The 24,758-nt window shown below is 49.0% G+C and overlaps 1 protein-coding gene across 2 annotated transcripts in view; it reads right to left on the bottom strand.

Annotated features, from left to right (window-relative positions):
• The window catches only part of CORO2B (coronin 2B), an 87,137-nt gene that overhangs the window by 18,250 nt on the left and 44,129 nt on the right, over positions 1-24,758 (bottom strand). For both annotated transcript variants that reach the window (XM_004374696.1, XM_004374695.1), the window contains one exon: positions 10,126-10,242. In XM_004374696.1, coding sequence (XP_004374753.1) covers positions 10,126-10,242 — 117 coding nt within the window. The remainder of the gene's footprint in view (positions 1-10,125; positions 10,243-24,758) is intronic.

The following is a 24,758-nucleotide window of genomic DNA, read 5'->3' as shown; positions in this document are numbered from 1 at the left end:
ACACCACACACATACACATTTTCTTTCCTGTTTCACCCCACCGGGACGCTATTCTTCATGTTGTTCACGTAACAGTGGACAGTGAGCATTCTTCCACACCACTACACCTAGTTGTTGGGTGCTGCTGTCAAGTGGATTCCAACTCATAGTGACCCTACGTGACAGAGCAGAACTGCCCCATAGGGTTTTCTTGGCTATAATTTTTACAGAAGCAGATCACCTGGTCTTTCGCCCAAGGAGCCACTAGGTGGGTTAGAACTGCCAATCTTTCAGTTAGCAGCGGAGTGCTTAACATTTGTGCCACCAGGGCTCCTTTACCGCTACATATAGATCTACCTTATTTTATATATATATATATATATATATATATAAGATTTATTTTATTTTTGTTGTTTTTGTTGAGAATATACACAGTAGATCATACGCCAATTCAACAAGTTCTACATGTACAAATTCAGTGACATTGATTACATTCTTACAGTTGTACAACCATTCTCACCCTCCTTTTCTCAGTTGTTCTTCCCCCGTTAACATAAACTCACTGCCCCCTATGTTTTCTATCTACTTTTTCGAGTTGCTGTTGTCAATTTGATCCCATATAACAACAAAAAAACCCCAAACCCATTGCCATCGAGCTGATTCCGACTCATAGCAACCCTATAGGACAGAGTAGAACTGCCCCGTAGGGTTTCCAAGGAGTGGTTGGTGGATTTGAATTGCTGATCTTTTGGTTAGCAGCCAAACACTTAACCAAGGCCCCTGATCCCAAATAGAAGGATCTTAAAAGAGCACAATGCTGAAGGCAGATACTCTTTACTAGCTAAGCTAAACTATTGTTTGGTTTTAAGAAGACTTCAGGGGATATTTTTAGTTTAAAGTTTAAAGATTATCTCAGGGCAATAGTTTCAGGGGTTCATCTAGCCTCCATGGCTCCAGAAAATCTGGAGTCCCTGAGAATTTGAAATTCTGTTCTGAAATCTACCTAATTTTTTGAAAAGTGGCCACAGGCCATCCATTGTATGACTGTGCCATGATGGATTTGTTCAACCTTTACTAATGGACACCTGGGTTCTGCCCAATTCTTTTTTTTTTTAATTATTATGATGAACATCCTTGTAATACAAACTTATGCATGAACGTGAGTATTCTAGATGCCTAGAAGTGTTTCATTTTTTTATAGTTACTGTGAAATTGTCCCCAAAAGCTGTCCCAGTTTTCACTAACAGAATCTGAGAGTTCTTCTTTACCTATGCCTGCAAAACCACACCTTCAAACATGGATTTTTGCCTATGCAATAGGTCAAAGTGTTACCTCACTGTTGTTTGGATCTGTACTGCCTGATTCTTAGGAATACTGAGCACCTTTTTTGTGTTTGTTTTTCACCCATGTTTGCATTTGAGTAGGAAGCTCTAGAGGCTCTCAGACTTAGTGGGGTGAAGGTCAAAGGGGCAGAATGATGGTGGGCCTGTGCGGGAGCGTTTCGGCACAGAGGATCCTGTCAATGAACACCTCATCCTGCATCTTGTAAGCAGCAGACAAATATGGCGGTTCAGCAGACACAAGTGTCAAACCATTTGTGCATAAACACTGACTGAGGCAGGAAAGCTCGTCTGGTCTTTGAGAAAGATCTTTGGGAGAGAACTTGAGCCTCGTTTATTTATTCCATCATCACTTTCTGAGGGCCTCTTATGAGCCAGGCACCAATGGGTGTCACGGCAAGCTCACCCAGTGCCTGCCCTTGAGCAGCACACAGTGGGGCAGACAAGGCAGAGAACCCATGGAGCACAGAGGCCGGGAAGCCTTGAATCCTCTCGGGGCTGATGGCATGGGAGGGTCTGGAAGGAGCAGAGTTAGAAGAGGGGAGGCTTGTACCAAGTTTGAAATGACAGGTTGAAGTTGGACATGTTGATAGGGGTGAGGAGACAGAAACATGGGCAACATGTGTGGGTTCGGGCCCAGTGGGTGGGGAAACCGGAGACGAGTGAGACTGGCTCGTGGGCAGCAGGCTGGCAGGGTGGCAGATAAGGCCAGAAACGGTGTGTGTTGCACTTCGTCACCAAGTTCCCAAAGAAGCCCTGCTTGGGCCCAGAGTCTCAGAAAATGGCCCTTTCCCAGAACAAACTAATTTTTCTGAGCAGCCCAGCTGACCGAGGTATCCCTGGGTTACCCCTGTGCCAGGTTAAGGTACACACACACACACACGTGGGGGACTGTGGAATGAGGCTCCGCCCAGACTCTAATCCCCACTTACTTGCTGGGTGACTGAACAAACCAGTTAACCTCTCTGAGGCTCAGGCTCCTTGTCTAGAAAATGAATAGATACTTATGTACCTTTCAGAAGTGTGGGGGTTAAAATATGCTGGGCTTCAGAAAGTCCTTGTGAGTCTAAAGCCTTCTGGACTCCTGAGCTGATTCACTGGGGGTGACAGCTCTGCCTGGGAACCGAGGGGCTAAGTCAAGGCAATGAGGGAGCGCAGGTGTCTGTGTCCTGGCTCTGGTCCCTGGATGAATCCCAACCCTGGGGAACCAAGGGCTGCAGGTGGCAGTCAAAAGAGCTGCTTTCATGGACAACTGTGAATGTAGGGCCAGGCAGGGCGTGGGGGACCTGGATGAAAGAGTGTCCCACAGAGAGGGAGAGAGCTTCTCTGCCTTAATCCTATTTGATATCAGCCACCTTCGCTCCCTGGGCCTCTGCCTTCTCATTTGCACATTGACATGTCTGTATTAGACACACTTCTCTGCCTTTGACGTCACTGAATACAATGCTTTGGGGAGGAGACTGGGCTCTGCTTGGTCCATGGCTACAGCAAACAGTTGGCACTATGTGCCACAGGAGCTCAGAGGAGGGGCTGGAGTTCACAGTGGGCCAAAGTCGCTGGGAAAAGGGACTCCAATCCCTTAGTAATCAAGGGATTTGTTGGAAACAAAGAGGGGAGGGAGTGTGGGAGGAGAGCTGTGGATCTGCCCAAAGTTTGCTCTGGGAGGTTACTTCAATTCAACAGGAAACCCAGTCAAATCCGGTCTGCCAAACCGGATTTCTGGGAGGAAGTGGTGGGGAGAAGAGGAGAAAGGCTCTCCCCTGTAAGCCAGCTGTGCCTGGGACTGTCCCCTTCATAGCTGCCCAGGCCAGAACCCTGTTTACCTCAGTTACGTTTAATCCAACAAAATATGCTCAGCCCCTCCCTGGGTCACAGAGGTTAGACACAGTGGGGACAGAGGCGTAGGGAGGAGGACAGTGAGCTCCCAGGGACAATCTCTAACTTTGTGCCACCCCGCCTCCCCCACCAGCCTCGTCAACTGGTGGGGGAGGCAGGGAGGGGCCCCCTATGGACTTGGGCCTAGGGCAAATGCCCCCAACCCCCCCAGCACTATGCCTCTGTGTGTGGACAGTCCTTGGTCTTGAGGAGCTCACAGCTTGTGGGGGAGGCAGTAGATGTGTACAGTCAAGGACAAGGCAAAGCAGCTGATAAGGTCCGTGTATAAAGCTACACAACCGAGTGTCCCTGTGCATGCAGGAGGGGGCAGCTGGCCAACAAAGCAAGAGCTTTGTGGTCTGGCAAAAAAGAAAAAAAAATTGCCATCGAGTGGATTCCAACTCATTGTGACCCCACAGGACAGAGCAGAACTGCCCCAGCTGTGGTCTGGCAAGCACAGTTGAAATTCAGGCTCTGCCCTTGGTTGTGAGACTTGGGCCAAGTTACTTAGCCTCGCTGAGCCTCAGTCTTTTCATCTGAAAGGTTAATTACACCTGTACAACAGAGTTGGTACGAAGATTAAATAAAGGTAAAATAAATAAACTACCAAGCAGATTACCAGGCACTTAATAATGCTTAAGGATGCTTACTTAATGTTAATTAAGGCTGACATACAAGTTTTACACAGGTCTTGAGGCACAGACAGCCCACCAGGCCTGCCACTGATGGTTAGCTCTGACCAGGAACAGTGTCTGGCTCATACTAGGCACCCAAGACCTCCTTGTTGAATGGATGAGCAAGTGGAAGAACCCCAGAAGTGGAAAAGCCTCCCCACCATCAGCACATTTAGCAGTGAATCACCCCCAGCCTTACTCTGGCTACTAGTGGGCCACACAAATGGGAAGGGGGGGAGCTGGGGTGGGGGATTTCTCTCCTGGATTTTGCTGTCAATCCTGCATTCAGATAAGTCTGTTCTGGAAACCAGCAATAGAGGGGCCTGTTTGGGGACTCAGTGACCAAAGACTGAGATACAGTGAGAAGGGCACTGGCCTGGGAGCCTGGTCTCTGACTCCCAGCTCTCTGGGACTCCGCCCCACACTGGGACAAGTTATTTAACCTTTTGATCCCCACTTGTAAAGTACAGATAAGCGAATAACAGTTAATGTTTATGGGGCTATTGGTAGTCATGAAACCCTTCTATGTCCACTTAGTTGCCCTAACAACCCCAATATGATCCCTATTTTACAGGCGGGCAACAGATGCCCGGAGAGCTAAAGAAACATGCCCAAGACCACAGAAGCTGGAAACTGGCAGGGTCGGGCTTTGAACTGAGGTCTGTGGATGCCTGAGCCTGGCTGCTCAACCACTGAGCCACACTGTCACTTCCTCTGCAGCCGCCAGGCCCTTTCTGGGAGGCCTCAGCCAAGTCACCAGCCTCTCGGGGGTACCTCTCATCTCTCCGAGGAGAGCAGTGCTCCCTTCCAGCTCCATGAGGTTTTGGTTCTGGAGCGTGTGGGGGAGGCAGGGCGGTGGGTGGCTTCCGGCAGCTTCCAGCGGGGCTGACATCCTGCCCCACCCCACCCCCAGCTCCTCCGGGAGGGGCGGCATCACTCCGGCCACGGGGAGCAGACGCTGGGTGGAGGAGCTTGCACAGAAGGCAAAGCAAAGATGCTGAGCTAGGCCTGCCACGGAGAGCGGCCTGCCTCCCTTTCCTTCCTCCTTCTCTTTCTCCTCTCTCTCAGGAGCACTCTCTCTCTCTCCTTGAGATGTCAAAACCCCCTCCTTCTCTGCAGCGGCTGGCCCCCGGAGAAGGGCTGGGAGCGTGAGGAGGCGGTGGCCAGCTTGGAAACCCGATAGCACCCTTCCCTGCCGCCTGCCAGCCGCCCTCCCTAGCTGCGGCAGAAGCTATAAAAAGCACAGCCCTTCAACAATAGGTGACATCACCCAGCGGCGGAAAGAACTGGATTCTGCCAGATGCCAGGGAGAGTTACAGCCCCCGCCCCTCCCTCAGGACGGGAGCCCCTTGGGAAAGGGCTTGGGTATGTTCTACTGGATCCCTGGAGGGATGGAGGTTAGACTTAGGAGGGCTTCCTCAGGCTCTGGGGGATGGGGCTGGGGGAGGCGAGGCTGAGCCTGAGGGAGACGGGGATGGATTTCACTGGAGATTTTTCAGGGCTGGGAATATAGAAAAGGAGCTGAAAAGGGGTGGGGGTGGGTGTCTCTAGATCCCTTCCGTGTACTCTGCATGTTCTGAGAGGTGAGTAAAGGGCAGTGGAGGGGTAGGGGTGTGGGGTGAGCAGGGACTACTGGGAGAAATAGGACCAGACCTGTAGGGAACAGCTTCTCCCTGGGGCTCTGCTGCTCCACCTGTGAAATGAGGCCCTTCTGGGCTGGTTCTCTCCCACCCCTGCCATGTAGTACATAAATGGCACATGGCAGGGGTGCCAACTGACCGACTAGCCCTGACAATCTCTGGCTCTGGACATCCTAAGTTGGCCATGTGGGCTGGAGCAGGCCCAGGGAGTGTTGGGGCTGCCTGTGCCTCAGGCACTTTGATGGAGGTGGGAAGGCCCTCAGAACAACCCTGGCAGCCCTGATGACCCCTCCCCAGTCCACGTCCTGGAGCTGCAGGCCCCATTTCTTGTATGTCTCCATTCCCACCCAGGCCCGGGCTGGGATGCCCCTTCTGTGTGCCCTCAGCGGGGAACAGGGGTTTTGCACAGAGGAGACATTGAGATGTAAGCGTTGAGTGCTTGGTGGATTTGAACACTCAGCCCCTTCACAGGCCAGTGCCTGTTACTCCCCCTTGAAACCAGGGCTGCTGTGAAGTGTGCGGAGCACTGGCTGGGAGTCAGGAGACCTGGGTTTCAGCCCTGCCTATGCCAGGGATGACCTATGTGACCTTGGCCAAGCAGCTCCCCTCAGGCCTCAGTGGGTCCTTCTCCATAAGGGGCTGAACTCCAGCCCCAGGGGCCTGTGGGCTCCAAGGCCAAGATCCTTGGCCCCAGGTTGGGGAGAGGCAGAGACCTGATGGGCAGTACTGGGGTTCTGAGCTGCTGCTTCTGGGCAGCTGGCCTGGCAGCTGGAGCCACAGCTTAGTTCCCCCTCATCAGGAGACTTAACCTGTTCCTCAGGAGATCAGCAGCCCAGGCCAGCCCCTCCTTCCCAGTCCCCCAGCCACTCTCCTCCCTGGCTGAGTGCTCTCCTTTCTCTAGCTGACCCACACCCCACAAGGCAGCCAGCTCAGTCCCACCTCCTCCATAAAGCCTGCAGGAGTGACCCTTCCAGCCTGCAAGCTCCCTTTCCCTGGTCCCCTAGGGCACGCACAGTCTCTCACACAGTCTTCCACCCGAGGGGTCCCGGCTTAAGCTTGGATAGCTGGGGAAGCACAGGTCTCCCCCCAAGTTCAGCTGCTCACCCTGGCGTCCAAGCCTTCTCCCTCTGGTCTCAATCCCCTAGCTTCCTCTCCCCTCACCGACCACTCCCCGGGGCCCCAGCAGCCTGACAGCTCTTGGCTTCCAAACACACTGTGCACACTCCCTCCACACTTTTGCTTGTGCCACATCCCTTCCTGGGATCCCTTTAATCCTTTTTCTGTGGTCAAAGTCCTGCCTCTCCTCCAAGGTGCAGCTCAGGTATCTCTTCCTCTGAAGGTTTCCCAGTCCCTTCCATCCCTCACTGCACCTACGTCAAAATCAATCCCTCTCTCTTTCCTAGGCACACAGCTCTGTGTTGGACCTTTTGGGAATGCAAAGATCTCATTCTGCTTTGCATTTTGGTGAGTGGGGTGTGACTCCATCTCTCTACTAGGCTGAAGGTGTTTCCAGAGCAAGGCTGAGGTGAGCGGGGCTTACTTTGGACACGTCATCAGGAAAGACCAAGCACCAGAAAAGGACATCGTGGTTGGTAAAGTAGAGGGTCAGCGAAAATGAGGGGAACCCTCAGTGAGACGGACTGACACAAGAGCTGAAATAGGCTCAAACATATCAAAGATGGCAGAGATGGTGCAGGACCAGGCAACATTTTGTTCCGTTGTACGCAGGGTCACCATGCTTCGGAGCCAACCAACAACAACCTGAGGGGACTTTCATCTGCATTACCGTCGTTCCTGTTTCCAAGATGATCATAACTGAGGCTCAGAGAGGTTAAGGAACACGCCCTTGTCACCCAGTTGTTAAGTGGTGGAGCTGAGATTCAATCTCAGGGCCAACGGATTCCACAGTCCAGCTCTTTGAACCCCAGCAGCCAGGAGGATGCCGGGCACATCGTGAGCACTTAATCAGCATGTGTAAAACAGGAGACTTGCTTGGCTCATGTGGCCAGGGTTAGCGCCATACGCTTTTCTTGAACACACCGTGGATGTCTTGCTTATCAGCTGGGGTTCTGGGGCATGAAGAACCTGACTGTCAGGTAAAATGAGGTATTGAGCGAGAGCCAGGGAGGGCCATCAAGGCCCTTGCCCTGATTCAGGCACATGCTTCAACCTGAGGCAGAGCCAGGACGGCCAGGCACTCTGAGAGCCCTGCCTGGCCTAATTTCCTCCTCCCCCACATCAAGATGGCACTGCTGTTCTCCTCCCCAGCAGGCTCCCTGGTGAGGACAAGGGGTGCAAGCAGGAGGAGCCTGAAGCTTCCAACATCGACTATGCATTGATTCATGTGATGATGAAACATGGTGGACAGGAAGAGCACAGGCTTTGGAGTCAGCAGCCCTGGGCAAAGTCCTCATTCCTCTACTTCTTAGTGGAGCCTTGGGCAAGTGACCAGCCCCTAACCCTAATATCATAGGGCAGCTGTGAGGACTAAATGTATGTAAGGTGCCCAGTCCAGAGTGGGTGGAGGAGCTTGACAAGAGGCAGCCTCAAGTTCCCGGGGTGCCTGCTCCCTGCTGGCTGGTGGAAGTTGCTCAGCACCTCCACAGGCAGAGACAGAGCCAGCCATGGGTCACTGGCATTCCTGCTTGGGCTCACTGCATCCACAAGTGAATGGTGGGAAGCACCTCCACCTGCCACCTGCCCTCTCTCCTGCTGATCCCATGCCTCAATGACCAGCTCCATCCTCCTCCTTCCCAGCCCAGGAAGCACCTGGGGATCTTATTGCCCTCCCAGGGCATCATCGCCTGTCCTGGGCTCTATCGCCTCGTGCCCATCCTCTGTAGCTCTGGTCTGTCTGTGTCCTGACCCTTGATTGCTGTCCCCACTTTGGCTGTGGGGCTGCTGGAGAAAGCAATTAAACCTGATGGACCATGTTAACCACAAGTTCTAGCTCTCTCTGTTCTTACCTGTCCTGCCTATCACTGCAGCTGCACTCAGGAATCCTTAGGATTTTGACCCTCAGGAGCTGGTCAAGCCAATTCCACTTTCTTAGCCTCTCCCCACCATGTACCAAATACTGTGCCAGGTGACCTCACTTCCAACTTCATTAAATAATGGAAACTCTTTATTGTGAATCTCTCTACCTTCCTCTCTCTCTTTGGATGATTACTTTGACTATATTCATTCACTCATCCATTTGTTTATCTTTCTATTCATCCATGTACCAACTTACTCATCATCTAGTCATCCGTTCATCCAGTCATCCTTCCTTCCACTCATTGATCCATCTTTCCATCATCCATCTAGTCATCTCTCTATCCATCAATGTAGCCATCCATTCAACAATCCAATAATCTATTTACCTATCCATCCACTCATCCATTCATCCACCCACCCACCCACCCACTCATCCACCAACCTATCAACTCACTCTTCTACCTATTGTCCATTTAGGTATCTGTCCGTCCATCCATCTGTCCATCCGTCCATCTACCCTATCCAACACTACTAAGTGCTTATTAGGTGGCTAGCTCTGTACGAATGCAGAGGATTTAGAGCCAAATAGGCCATGGTCCCTGTCCTCAGGAGCTCACAGTCCAGTCCAGGAAGACTTAAAGATAACACAAGCTCTGAGGTTCCTTCCACTCCAGCATCCTGGAGCTCTATGTCAGTGAGCACTAGATAGACGCATGTGGCCTGGGCACACCAGGGGCTTGGGCAGGCCCTCCTCACCAACTCAGCTGCAGCTCTGAAACCCCCTCTTGCTTCCAAGCTTCCTCTTGCTGCTACTCAGGGGCAGTGTGGGAACAGCAGGGCCCCTCTCCAGAAACATAACGGCCGCTGCCAGCACATCAGACGCTCCCTCAACCTGTGAAAGCCATCAGCATCCAAAGAGAAGGCGGCCAGAAAGCAGCTTCAAATTTCACTCTCCCTGGATTCTTTTTCCACTTCTTCGAACCCTCTCTTCCCCCTCTCTTCCTTCCATCTCCATCTCTCCTATCCGTGTTCTCTTCCTTTTCCCTTCATCTCCTCTGTGTCCTCTTGTCCTTATTTCCCTTCTCTTGTTTCTTCTCTCTTCCCATTGAGTGGTGGGACACATGGAATTCAAACTGGGCTGCCACTGTGTGTCCTTGGACAAGTTGCAATAACTCCCTTAGCCCAGTGCCCTTTCCTAGAAACCACAGCTCACAGAGGACACAACCAGATGATACCTCTACCATGTCTACCCACAAGGAGTGGGAGCTCTTTTCCTCATGGTGCTTCCATTTCTTCCTTTTTCCCCTTCCTCCTTGTCCATATTCTCCTTCCTGCCCTTCTCCTTTCAAGAGCACAGACATGTACTAAACCACACAGTTAATTTTTTTGTTTTAATTCTCGCCTGCAAAATCAATACCTCCAACCTCAGTCAAGCCAAAGGCACAAGATTTACCAGACTATTCCATGGATTTACTCTCAGTCCTTTTCCTAACTTCCTTCCTCCCTATCCTGGGCTAGCTGGAAGAATGACAAAGAGAAAGGAAAAAGGGCAGAGAGGGGAGGAGGAGGGGACTGCAATAAGGAAGGCTTCCTGGAGGAGGCAAGGGTCCACCTTCCCCAGGGAGCACTCCTCCTGCTCACCGAAGTGTCCTCTGAGCAAGAGGCAATGATGTTGTCGATGAAGGGGTTCCACTTGATGTCCAGCACGTTGCCCTGGTGACCACAGACCTTGGGGTAGTTGGGCTCAATCCTGCCCGTCTGCAGAGGAGAGAGAAAGAGGGGATTAGTTCTAATGGCCCTGGGGTGGCTCTCAGAAAAGACAGTCTGTTTTTCTGGGCTTCTCAACTGGACTGGCAGGTCCTTACGGATCTGCCAATGTCTGATTCTGCCAATGTCTGATTCGTCTGTGGGTTCCTTCATCAGGCTGGGCCAAACTGCTCTGTGGCTCCATCCTCCCCAACACTGTCTGGTGGTAGAAGGAACAGACAGTGGAAAGGGGGAGGTCACACAGCTGAGCAGTGGGGCAGGGTGCCTGCTAGTCCACATGGCACCTTGGTACAAATGAGAACAAGGTGCCCCTTCCTCAAGTAAAGAAGTTAAAGGTAATATGGTACACCCCACCTAAAACCAAAGCCCTGGGGGCAGCATCCCTGGCCCCACACATGTGCCCACATACTCACACATTCACACACACCCCAGAGACTGGGTGCACATACTGCTCCCAGTGCTCAGGCCCCACACTGCCCCCCAGGTGAGGTGACAGGTCATGTTTGGATCAAGAGGAGACTTTTTCCTGCAGCTCCAGGAGTCAGCGGGTCCTGGTGGCACAGTGGTTAAGAGCTACGGCTGCTAACCAAAAGGTCAGCAGTTCGAATCTACCAGCTGCTCCTTGGAAACCCTATGGGGCAGTTCTACCCTGTCCTATAGGGTCACTATGAGTTGGAATCAACTCGACAGCAACGGGTTCCAGGAGTCAGCAGAGAGGCCTGAATCTCTGCGTCCACCTATACATTCTCATACATTATTATGTCTACAAGGTAAATGGTGTCCACGCTCCACCCTAAGATGTGACATTCTTGTGCAGTGTGCAACTTGAACACCTGTACGCAGTGTCCTGTGGTTGGATGCAGAGTCTTTGGAGTCACACAGGCCTGCGTTTGAAACACAGCCCTCACTTTTTAGCTATGTGGCCTTGAGAAAGTCAACAACATTCTCTGAGTCTCAGTTTCCTCATTTCTAAAATGAGGATAGCAACACCTACCTTTTAGCATTGTCGTGAAGATTAAACAAGCTAATGTGCTTAACAAAGTGCTTAATGTGGAGACTATCACCATAGTGAATGCTCAATATATGACAGTAGTTATTATCGTACAGGTTAGATGAAACCTCCTCCAGGAAGTCTTCCCTGATTCCTCAAAGGGTGAAGTGCTCCTCCTCTGTGCTCCACAGAATTCTGTGCTTCCCTCACATTAAATCACAGCCTGTTTTGATTTGTCTGTGAGCAGCTGAGGATACAGTTGTGTCTTCCTTGTCCCTGACAGGCCCGGCACAAAGTAGGTGTGCAATACATGACCTGAAAGGCATCCTGGGAAGGGAAAGGAGTCGACAAAGGGAAATAACGAAGGATGTGTGTGTTGGGGCGAGGGGCATAATTCCCTGCTTAGAGGCTACAAAGGTGGTAGGAAAGGAAGGGGAACTGTAGGCAGATGCTGTGTCTTCACCCCTCAGGCTTTCTTAACACTAGCTTTTTTGGGCAGGGTCGGGGGTTGGTTTGGAGGAAAGAAGGCAAGGAGGTTTTTTCCAGCCACTGCCCATCTGCTTATAGTGGGTAGATAGTAAGAAAAGTGAGGGAGGTCAGACCTCATCCCTCCTTTACGTTTCTCACCTGAATAATAAGGAGGAAGAGAACCAGTCTGTGCCAAGCATGTTCTATATGTATCTAATATTTCACTAGTGTGATGGGACAAGAACTATTTCAGAGCGTGTGTCCTGCCAGCAACCTCTTCCCTACCCACTTCCTGCCTGCAACTTTATCAGCTCATTTCCAGATCTTTTTATCTTTTATGGTACAGCAGTGGTGGGATGGGTAGAAAAATGGGTCTGGAGAAAATGGTAGTAGTATGGAGGGTATGAATGGAGCAGAGAAAGAGAGAGATAAAAAAGTCTGAGAGGACCCAGGGTGGACAGGGAAAGGGAGAGGGTGCTGACACATTGCGGGGATTGCAATCAATGTTACAAAACAATTTGTGTATAAATTTTTGAATAAGAAATTAATTTGCACTGTAAACTTTCACCTAAAACACAATTAAAAAAAAAACATGCCCAAGAGGCTGGACCCGGAAGAACTTCACTGATGCTCTATGTTGTAGGGAAACTGGAGACCAGAGGAAAGGCGTTTGGGGAGTGTTGCTATCAGTTATGACAGAGCCCCCTTTGACATTCTGTGAGGGCTGCAGTTAGGATTGGAATATCATTTTCAATTACTTTTGAGCTGTTGGACTATGTTTTTTTAATATGAGACTCTAAGTAGAGACTGAGCCACATGTGGCCCTGGGATTCATTAAGGTTACACAGATTAGGGCCCCACATTATCTTCTTTAACTCTCATAACAATCCTGTAAAGTATGAGAAAATTAAAGCCCCGAGAGGTTAAGCAACTTGCCTAAGGTCAACCGGCTGAAAGCAAAGCTAGGATTCCCCACAGATGTAACCCCCAAAGCCGATCTTTTTGTAGCTCACTGCTCATTGCTGGCCAGCTCCTCCTTCTAGCTCTGACTTCCATGAACAGGCATGCCCTGCACTGTTTGCTTTCACAGCTCACTTACTCTCTGACAGAGCCATTCCTTACATCTGACCCCAAAGACCACATTTGAGCATTCCCTGAGCAAAGCTGTCTGCATTAAACTTTTGGCACCCAGCCCAGGCAAATCTGAGGGGCACCAAATCAAGCAATAGGTGGCCATCAGCTAACAGCAGCTTCTGGCCAGCACCCTGTGGGTGATGCACTAGAGGGACAGGTTAAGCACCCTCCCTGGAACTTATTCCGAAGTGGAGGACACCAGTGGCCTGCATTGGGGAAGGGATCAAGACTTCTTAAAGCAGAGTGCAGTGCAATGGATTGCTTTTATGTGGCCTTTCTCACCATCGTCTTGTAACTCCCACCCAAATTATTGGGTGGGACTGTGCAAATAAGGTGATTGTGGCCCACCAAGGGGGTTGGTTAGTTTTGCCAACCTGCTAGGCTTAAAAGAAAGCCAGTTCCAGAGCAGAGAGAGGATCTCACCACTACCAAGGAAGAAGAACCAAGAGCAGAGCATATCCGTTGGACCTGGGATCCCTGTGCTGAGAAACTTCTGGAACCAGAGACTGACAGAGAGTACTGTAACACCGCAGATGGCGAGAAGCAGCGGCAAAGAAAGGGTGGCAGGAGAGATCAGCAGGAGATGGTATGGTGTGCTTCCTGCCCCACGGTATGAGAAAGCTGAGTGCTTTCAGGCAGGATGCTTGCTGGGGTAGTAGGGTGCCTTTGCGCACTTGGTGGAGCTAGGTTTGCCTACCTACCGAACTAGAGCTTAATGCCTTCGGGCCAAGTGGATTGCCTCTGGGCACTTATCAGCAGAGCTGAAAGAGCTTTCTAACACTTGCCCAAGCAGAGCAGAGGCTGAGGGCCAGAGAAGTATGCTTGTGAGCATGGTTTAGAAGAGGCTGTCCTGATGGAAGAACTGTATCTTGAGCATTCCTGAACCTGAACTGTAACCAGTTACTTCCCTAATAAACCTCATAATTATGTGGACTCCTGAGCTTATGGGTGGAGCCTGCTGACCTAGCTAAGGATGGGAGGTAGAGAAGGGGCTGCCCATTGTGACCTAGCTTGGATGGCTAGGGATGAGCTGACCAGAACCTGACCGAATGAAGAGAAAAATATTTGACACCGTGAGCTAGTGTAGATTGCTGCAATTTGATGGCTTGCTCTGGACCAAGTGTTGCTTATGGCTGCAGATGCTTAAAGTTCCAACAGGAACAGAAGATTCTTCAAGACCAAGGAACATGCTTGTCTCCTCAGAGTACTGGTTTGATAGGGATGGGCAATTTAAACATTGGCTATCAAAAACAGGGGAGTTAAAGGCATGAAGTGGCTGGCTTACACACTTTTTGGGGTGTGCTCACTCTCAACATGAGGGCGACAAGGGCGGATCCCCACTGAATAGATTCCTCTTTTCCTGATGGGTCTGGGGAAGAGAGGGTGGGGGGAGATGCTGACAGGATTATATGATTCAGTTGGAGTGTTGATAGTTAACAGGGTTAATTGTGATTGTAAACACTGCAATTGTAGAGGCTATACGTGTGAAGGAGTGGACTAAAGGGGAGGAACTGCTGGACTCGAATACAGTGGCCGAAACTAGAGTCCCTTAAGGCTTTGCTATGTTTATACTTTGTGAGGCTCAGAGCAAGGGAATCATCTTCTCAGTTAAATTTTATCAGACCCCAGAAAGGGTGAAGCTGAGATGACTTTTGGAGAACCTGACCAGAGCAGATGGACACGTGCAGCAGATCTGAACGGCTGGTACCTGAGTAGCCTCACCCTTCGGACTCTTGCCCTATGGAGGGCCGAATCGTTAATGACTGTTTTGGACTGGTAACATGATTGCGAGGGGAGGTTGCCCAGCAAGTATGAAAGAACCATGGCTAGAAAAGCCAGGCGGTGGCCTGCAGTGCGATGGATCACTTTCTTGTGGCCTTTTGTCATGGTCTTGTAACTCTTACCCAAGTGATCGGGTGGGACTGTGCAAATAAAGTAATCGTGGCCCACCAAGGGGACTGGTCAGTTTTGCCATCCCGCTAGGCTTCAAAGACAGCCATTTCCAGAGCAGAGAGAGGATCTCACCACCAACAACGAAGAGCCAAGAACAGAGCGCGTCCTTTGGACCTGGGATCCCTGTGTTGAGAAGCTCCTGAAACCAGGAAACAGAGAGAGAGAGAGAGAGAGCTGTATCACTAAAGATGGGGGGAAGCGGTGGCAGAGAAACTGCAGCAGGAGAGATCAGCAGGAGATGGCGTGATGGGCTTCCTGGCCCATGGTGTGAGAAAGCTGAGCACCTTCAGGCAGGAGGCTTGCTGGTAGAATAGGGTGCCTCTGGACACTTGGTGGAGCTAGAGCTGAGCGCCTTTGGGCTGAGGCTTATTGCTGGAGGAGGGTGCCTTGGGGCACTTACTGGCAGAGCTAAAAGAGCTTTATAACACTCGCTGGAGCAGGGCAAAGGCTGAGGGACCAGAGAGAGGTGTGCATGCAGGCATGGCTGAGAAGAGGCTGTCCTGATGGAAGAACTGTATCCTAAGAATTTCTGAACCAGAATTGCAGCCTGTTACTTCCCTAATAGAAGCCCTGGTGGCACAGAGGTTAAGAGCTCGGCTGCTAACCCAAAGGATCGCTCCTTGTAAACCCTATGGGGCAGCAATGGGTTTGATTTTTTTGGTTTAATACTGTAAACTCTGACTTTTTTTTTTTTTTAATTTGTTCCCTTTGTTTATTAGTTTCCAAAACAGATTCCCTAACAAGGAGCTCTGGTGGTGCAGTGGTTAAAACGCTGGACTACTAACCAAAAGGTCAGTGGTTCCTCGGGAGAAAGATGTGGCAGTCGGCTTTCGTAGAGATTTACAGCCTTGGAAACCCCACGGGGTCGCTATGTGTTGGAATCGACTCTCCTGCAGTTGGTTTTCTGGTTTGGTTTAGTATTCTCCCAAGGTGACAATATTTTTTTTTTAAAGCATTAAGCAATACTTGGTGTGTGTGTGAGCATTAGGTAAAAGTTTACAAAACAAATCAGATTCCCATTCGGTAGTTTGTGGATAAAGTGTTTCGTGGCCTAGGTTTCATTCCCCACAATGTGTCAGCACTCTCCCCACTTCTACCCTGGGTTCCCTCTCACCTTTCATCCTGATTTTAAACTCTGAATATTTATTTAAACAAGAGTTGTGCTATCAGATACTGGGAGGACAGAGGTAGGGAAAATGTGTGTGTGTCTGTGTGTGTGTGTAGCAAGAGCAGAGGACGAGCTGGAAGAAAGCTAGATCCTCATCTTCCATAATAGGAAGTCAATAGACAATGTCTAAGATTTAGAAAATCAAGACATGGCACTAAAAGCACGTAATTAAGAAATATGGAGGTAAGTGCAAAAAGAAACAGCTAAAAGGAATGAAAGTGGCTGTCTCTGGGGAGTAGGAAATGGGGGCTGTAGCAAGGTGGGACAAGAGCTGAGGTTACAGGCAGTGGCATGGCAGTGGTGTGCTGGTAAATGCTTAACAACTGGTTCTCCGGGAGAATAAAAGGCCCTGTTTTGTAGTGTTTGCCAATTTGGGTGGTATAAATATTCCTACTATGGCTAATTTCAAGCTACCAAAGTGACATCACCAAATGCGGAGTTGGAAGAAATACACAGTAGCATGTCATTACATTATATTTCCACCATACAGATAACGCTGTTGTTGTTAGTTGTTGTCAAGTCAGTTCTGACTCATGGCAACCCCATGTGCTACAGAGTAGATCCGCTCCATGGGATTTTCTGGGTTGTAATCTTAATGGAAGCAGATTGCCAGGGCTTTTCTTCCGCAGTACCATTGGGTGGGTTTGAACTGCCAATTTTTAGGTTAGCAGTTGAGCACAAACCGTTTGCGCCCCCTAGGGATTTTACAGATATGACAGACATAAATAACCTCAAGGGTACAAGTAATAGTAAAATGCAGTAGAATAATTAAGAAGTGGTGAGTTCCGAGTGTTTATTTTCTCTGTTTTTAAAATAACTTATTTAATTCTAAGTTTTTATAATTTAATTTTTAGTGACGGCCAGGTTTAACAACTGGCTTGCAAAACTCCGAAAAATGTAGCAATCAGCTTTCATGAGCCAGTACAAACCAGATTTAGGAGACCACTGGCTATATGAATTTGCAGTGCTTTTGAACTTGTAGTACTATGTAGTACTATTTATGAACTATGCACATTTTTTCTCTATAGACATAAAAATTAAAGAACCAACAAATAAAATGACTTTACCTAGGTATACTAAAGGAAGCTTGTTCTGACTTTTAAAAACTGTGAAAAATCCTCTCCTCAGACCCCACAAATGCCTCTGTTGCATGAGTTCCAGTGTTTGTTGGGGGGTTTGACTAGAGGTCAAGCCCAGATCTGTCTGTCTCCAGACTGCTATACAATACTCTAACTGCTTTACAGTACTACCTGGCTCTAACTGCTATACAATACTATCTTCTCATACTCATATTAATACTCACACTAATAACTCATGCTTATACCAACACTAATAGCTATTATTAATATTTATTCACATTAGTATAATCAAAGTTATATTGATTTACAAATATAAGCAAATTTAATCCTCATCCAAAACCAAACCTACTGCCGTTGAGTCAATTCTGACTCAGAGCGACTGTATAGGACAGAGTAGAACTGCCCCATAGGGTTTCCAAGGAGTGCCTGGTGGATTCGAACTGCCAACCTTTTGGTTAGCAGCCGAACTCTAAGCCACTATGCCACCAGGGTTTCCTTAATCCTCATAGCACCCCCGTTTTACAGCTGAGAAAACAGAGGTTTAGAGAGCTTCTAAGTGGTAGAAGGAAGGTGTTTGAATGGTTTCCTTACTTTAGAATCACTGGTCAGATGGTCAGCTCACAGAATTTTCCCAGTGGTAGGTTCTCAGGGGTCCCGGGGTCTAACCTGCCATCTGGTCCTCAAACCTAAAGGAGAGCTTCAGCCTCAAGAGAGCTAGGACAGAGAACTTGCTGCATGGACTGGGCTGGGTGGTGGTGGTGGTGGGGAAGTCCATTTCTTGGAGAAGCTAAGATCATTCGGAAGATCTTCATACTGTTGGTGTGGGTCTCATTCCAGAGGCCTCCCCTTCACTGGGATGTACCTCCAATAACAGATGCTGCAGGGCAGCTGTTAAGGACCCCGAGTCTTCTTAAAGAGGAGTGGGTGCTGAGGATCAGATTGTATCTCAATACACCCTATCTGCTAATCGACAGTACTGGGAGGGGCTGGGCACAGGCCCTCTGCTACAGGGTGGTTTCGAGGGTGAAGCAGAAAGATTTTTCCGGAGGTTCATCTGACAGGATCTCTCAAAGTCTTTAAAAAGGTTCACAGCCTTTGACCAGTACCTCTACTGTAGAGATTTACCCCAGGGACATGAACAGAGAAGCACAGAAGACATTCACTGCCAGGCTCTTTACAATAGGAAACAATATAATAAAAGTCCAACAAGGGGCATTGCCAAAGTGAATTAGATTCCAATATAATGGAATATTATGAGGTCATTTAAAAATCGTATTTTCAAAGAATATTTAACAACAAAGGAATTGTTCAAGATCTAAAGTTGAGTAAAAAAGAATCAAACTATATACACAAAATGGTCCCTATTCAATTAAAAAATACACAATATGCAAGAAAATACACCAAAATGTTAATAGTGGCAATCTCTGGCTAGTTGGGTATTACTAGTTTCTAATTCTTCTACAATGTATATGTAGATACATATGTTCTGACTCATGGAGAACTGTGCTCCATAAGGTTTTCAATGGCTGGTTAGCCCACAGCTTTGAGTTAATTTTTTTCTCTCTGATTTCAGGCAAAAAGGTCTTAACGAAATGAGATGCAGACTGCTGTCTACAAATTTACATTTTCAGAAGCGTTTGTGGAACAAAAACATATAGGAGTCTGCTCATACAGGCTTCTCTACTTCCTTGTTATCACATGAATTGTATTGGAGGAAATAAGATCCTTGGGATTGAATAATATTACATAATTAATTGAAAAGGAGGTTTCAGTGTGCATGTGTGTGTGGGTGCCTGTATGTGTGTGTGTACCTGTGTATGTTCTATGTGTATGTGTGTGTGCTCATATGCATGTGTGTTTGCATATGGGTGGGTGTGTGCACGCATGTGTGTGTGGGTACAAGCCTGCGTGCGTGTGTTTGCTGTGCATGCGTAGGCTGCCTGGCCAGGTCCCCCTTGGGAAGGCTGGCGGTGTGGTATGTTCGTCAGTGCGGCTCACACAGCAGGCTGCCCCGAGGAGCCGCGGGTGCTCTGGGCTTCTGCCCAGGCTTCATCTGAACCCCGTGAACTGACTGAGGACGAAGTATTTCCAAAACAACCTGTAATGCAGCTTCAGCCTCCTAGACTCTCCCACCACAGCAGAGCTGAATTTTGTACACAGAAGCAAAATGTTTTCCTTACCTGGGGAATCAGCTTAGCGAGGCAGAAAGAACAGACTGAGCGGGAGATAGAGTTTCTAGGCCTAGTTCTCGTTCTCACCGGCTGAGTGACCTTGAACACTGCCCTTCGCCTCTGGGCTGCCCACATTCCAAGACCCTGGCGGAACACCCTTTCTGCTTCTCAATGGCTGCCCTACAACCAACACAATGTCGTGCTTCCTGGCGTTCCAGGACAAAATGTAGGGAGCCACACCAAGTTCCATGTCTGAAAGACCCTTAAATTCCCTCAGTCGGGGGATGACAATATTAATAATCACAATAAGAAAGATAATGATAACAAAAGACCATTTGACGAGTGCTTACAAAATGCTAGGTCTTGTGCTAAGCAATTTATGTCTGTTATTTAATCCTTGCAACAACCCTAAAACCAAAAACCAAACCTGTTGCTGTTAAGTCAATTCCAACTCCTAGTAACGTTATAGGACAGAGTAGAACTGCCCCATAGAGTTTCCAAGGAGCACCTGGTGGATTCAAACTGCTGACCTTTTGGTTAGCAGCCCTAGCTCTTAACCACGACACCACCAGGGTTTCCACTGCAACAACCCTATGAAGTTTTATTCGATCCTTATAACCACTCTAACAGTATATTTTATTTTTATTTTTGGTGAAAATATACACAACAAAACCTACACTCATTCAATTTCTACTTGTGCAGTTCAATGACACTGGTTACAATCTTCACACTGTGTCACCGTTCTCATCATCTCTACCCATATTGTTTCACCACCATTAGCTTAGACTCACTGCTCACTAAACTCTTCATCTGTGCTTTAGAGTTGTCAGTTTGATCTCATATAGATAATTCAATAAAAGGGCTTACTGTTCAAGGCAAACATTCTTTACTAATTGGGCTAAACTGTTGTTTAAAGATGACTTCTGGGGATAGTTTCGGTACAAGGTTTAAAGGTTATTATCTCAGGGTAATAGATTCGGGGGTTCCTCCAGTCTCAGTGGGTCCAGTACGTCTGGTTTTCATAAGGATTTGAAATTCTGTTCCACATTTTCCCTCCTTTTGATCAGGATCCATCTATTGCATCCTTGATTAAAGCTGGGCACCATCCAGTTTTCTGGTCTTATGGCAAAGGAGGTAGTGGTTCACAGAGGCACTTAGACCTGTAGTCTATTTCCTTTTCCAACTCCTGGGTCTCCTTTGTCTTCTGCGGCTCCAGGTGAATAGAGACCAGTTGTTGTATCCAGAATGGCCGCTAGGAAGCTTTTAAGACCCCAGGCACTACTCACTGAACTAAGAGGTAGAACAGAAACTCCAAAAATAATATTAGGCCAATTGACTGGACAGACCCACGAAACTATGACCCTAGACCTTCGAACCAAGAAAACTAATCCCATGAGGTGGCTAGCTGTACCTAGGTGGAACAATCCATTTTACGGATGAGAAAGCTGAGCTCTGGGAAGAGACTTGCCAAAGGCTAGGCAGCTGGAAAGTGCAAAGCTGGGATTGTCACTTGGCTCTGACTCTAAGGCACCTGTGCTAGGCTGCCTCCTATTTTAGAATGCAGCCGGGACACCTGGCAAATTACAGAGGGAAGTCAGAAATCAGAGGTAGAATCTCAAAATATCTAGCAGGCTCCATAAAGGGTTGGCCAGCAGCTCAGTTATGAAGCTCCTTAAACTTGTTCTTGGAGACCTCCCCCTCCTCCGTCTTTCCTACTCAATCTCTTTCCTCCCTCAGTGGCTCTCAAACTTTGCTACATTTTAGAAATACCTGGGAAGTTTTAAAACCCTCAACACCCAGGTTTACCCCATACCAATTAAATCACAACGCTGGGGTGGTGGGAGCTAGGCAACTGTGCTTTTTAAAGATCCCCCAAATGATTCCCATGTGCTGCGAAGCTTGGGAACCATTACTCTGTTGTTGTTAGGTGCTGCTGAGTCAATTTTCCATTCACAGTGACCCCATGTAACAGCAGAACTGCCCCGTAGGCTCCACATTCTGCTGGGACCTGGGCCTCCTGCCTCAGGGAAGCCCCTGAAATACTCATTTGTTGTAAGACACGGTCAGCAGTTGGCTGACTGTCAGTCTTACCTAGTGTGGGGGCTGGGTGAGCAATGAAAGAACATTACTGTACACTTAACACAGGCTCGTCTGTAGAAACAACCTATTTGCTGGAGGCTGTCCCCAATACACAACATACACACACTCATATTCACACACACGTCTATGCAAGTACCTCTTCCACCTCCATTTCTGCTCAGGCCTCCAATCTTTCCCTCTCCCTGCCCTAGTCAAAATGGACTCATCTCATGTCCCGTACTTCAGGACCTGCTATCATTGGCTACTTAAGCCAATAAACCTTCTAAGGAGGACCCTGGGGGATAACGGGTTGGTCCATTACTCCTTGAAGGTCATCTATGTGCATACTGACGGGGGTTTTTTACAGAAAGCCTCTTCACCTAAAGGTGTACCGTTCTGGGGTTTTCAGTCACTCAGGCCGGCTGTTAGAGAACTATTTTGGGTTGTGCGCTTTATTCACTTTAGAGCTAGCTGGGTTGTTCTGCGGGATTTCTAAAGTGGTTCCACTGACTTGTCTTTTCGCCTCTAGTGTCTGCCCCCTTTGGTTTTCGCTCTAATCCATCTTACATACTGTTGCCTAATTTTCCTAGAGCGCAGCTTGGCTGCAATAATTCCCTTGCTCCAAAATCTTCAATGGCTCCCTATTCCCTAGCCCTTAAGAGCCACATTCCTTGTTTAGGCATCAGAGCCGTTGCTACCCCAGCTTCATCTCCTGCTTTGACACTCTCCCTCACTCCACTGCCCTTGCCACGCTCATGACACACACATCAACACACTCCCACCCTGAATGCTCCCACCACCCTGATGACTTCTGGTTTCTGGATTTCTTCCATCAGCAGGCTGTGAGCACCAGCAGGGCAGTGATCTTGACCTCCGGGCTTCACGCAATGCCTGGCTCCCAGCAAGCACTTACGCTGGGTGTTGTCTGTCACCGCGTACTTCCTACTTCTGGGTCTTTGTTCACACTGTCCCTTCAGCCTGGACCCTGGGCCCTTCTCTGCACGTGCCCATCCTTGGTACCCAGAAAAGATTCACCCAGTGAATAGACAGGTGCTCTCTCTCTTCCCCAAGCCAGAAGATAATTCTGGATCCTGCTCTTTGACCGTGAAAAAGTCTGGATCTGGGCTGAGCTGCAGGGGTAGTTCTGGAGTCAAGGGGCAGAGCGTGTGAAAAAGGCTGCAACTATCGTAAAGTCAGCCACCCAGTCAGAGAGCCATTCACAGTGAACCCTCAGAAAGTCTCCCAACTGCAGGACTTCCTGTTTTGAGTTTTCTTATTCTTTTATCTCTGTGTTTCTCAAGATGGAAAAGGGTTTGCTGGGTTTTCCAGTTAAGATCCCTGGTGTGTGTGGGTGTTTGGGGAGGGGGCTGCCTGGAACTGAGGCCCAGGGATTCCCAGGCACTCTCTGCAGACCCCAGAGCTCATAGTTGTCCTTGCCGTTTCCTCACTCCGGGCTGTCTATGCTAAAACACATAAAAATAAGGAAACTCCAAAATGACTGTGCCTGGCAACCCTGCATAGGCAGTAACAGGGGTGGGGTTTTGATGGGGTATCATCCCAGGAGGGCGGTGTGGGTTTCTGCCCTGGGTGCTCACAGGCTATGAGGGAAAACGACAAACTGCCAGACAATTGCAGTACGGACTGATCTGTGCTGTGATGGGGGAAGTGTCAGGGGCTGTGGGGACAGAGGAGGGACAAGTACTGTAGACTTTGAAATCAGGAAGACTTCCCTGAGGAGGTGTCAAAGACTGGAAGGATTGAGAGCACACAGCCAGGTGAAGAGGGGGAGGGTGTGGGGCAGGGGAATGATCTAGACCCTGCGGAAACAGCACCTGCAAAATCCATTACTGTTGAGTTGCTTCTGACTCATAAGCAATCCTCCGGGTCAGACTAGAACTGCCCCATAGGGATTCTAAGGCTGTTATCTCTATGGAAGCAGACTGCCACATTTTTCTCCCATGGAGTGGCTGGTGGGTTCAAACCTCTGACCTTTCAGTTAACAGCTGAGCACTTAACCACTGTGCCACCAGGGCTCCTTATTACCTGCAAAAGCCTAGGTATTTCTGTGAAAGCCCAATATATGGAGAGAGACGAGACTGGAGAGGAGGGCATGGGCAGGGCTGTTCAGGAACTCTCTGGCCCTGTGAAGGAGTCTGGACAGGGGCGCATGACCCAGTAAGCAAGGTAAGCATGAGCTTACTTGTACTTACTTACTAAGATGTGGTAAAATCCATGTGAAATTGGTCACTACAGATTAGTGAGTAAGCACAAGTAAACCCGTGTTTATTTTGCTTGCTAGGTCATGCGTCCCTGTCGGGGATTGTAAATTTGAAAAGAGGCTTTGATTCTGTAGGAAGGTGCTGTGGGGATGGGAGAGAGGCAGACGCCAGCCATACCTAGAAGCAGAGTATTTGATGCAGTGAACAAATGTGAAATTGTTCACTACAGATGATCTGGTAAGCAAGATAAGCACCGTGCTTATCTTGCTTATTGGATAATCTGCCCCTGAGTCTGGACCTTACCTTGTGGGCAATGGGGAGCCACTGAAGGTTTAATGCAGGAGGAGTGCCAAGCAATTACTGATGGGTGAGAGCCATGTTATGCTCAGGGGAGCCCAGGGGCCTAGGGGAGAGAACAGAACAGGCCCTATTCCTAAGGGGGAATTGCTGGAACAAGCCCCTCCATGGTCCCAAAGCCCTTGTATTGCATGCAATCTAGAATGACTCCCTCACCCATGGATTTATCCCAACCCGACCTGAGCTGTGTGTCTTTCTATGGGAATAAACAGATATGTTGTACAGTTCTCCAAAGACCACTCAGAGAGTTTCACAAACATCGTGGTCAGCTCCATTTCACAGACGCAAAAACTAAGGCTCAGAGAAGTCATGGGGTTTGTTTCAAATTCCTTGACCAGGAAGCTCATCCAAGGCTCTCTACTCCAGATATCATTCTCTCCATCCCACCAGGCAGCGCTTAAAGACGACTTTTCAGCCATTGCTACATCTAATCAACCACTGAGCTAATACCCCAGGGAGGGGTCCTCCATCACCTGTTCTCAGACAGGACAGATGGGCTGCTGAGGGTTAAACATCTTCTCCTCCGCTTCACAGACAAGACACCCGAGGCTTAAAGACTGCCTTGTCTAAGGTCGTGCAGCAACACAGAACCGGTGGCCCTGTGACCAGAACCTGCCCGGGAGTCTGAGAAGCGGAAGAAGCTCTGCACAGAGGCGAGGCAACCTGTGCTCCGAGGTGGTGACCCAGCCGCCAAAGTGTGACAGCGGTGGGAACCAGACCCATGGAGGGAAGGTGGGTCTCCCAACATCCCAGTCCCACCATTATGTTCCAGTGTCCCACAGTGGGGCGAGGGATGGGCAAACATTTGTAACTCTCGGAAGTGTGGGAAAACTGGCAACAAACACATGACAGCATCTATGCAAATTGTGGATGAGCCTTAGTTCTAAT

The sequence above is a fragment of the Trichechus manatus genome, unplaced genomic scaffold, assembly GCF_000243295.1.
Source record: "Trichechus manatus latirostris isolate Lorelei unplaced genomic scaffold, TriManLat1.0 scaffold00030, whole genome shotgun sequence".
NCBI classification, from domain to species: domain Eukaryota; kingdom Metazoa; phylum Chordata; class Mammalia; order Sirenia; family Trichechidae; genus Trichechus; species Trichechus manatus.
This window is presented reverse-complemented; position numbering and strand designations above follow the sequence as displayed.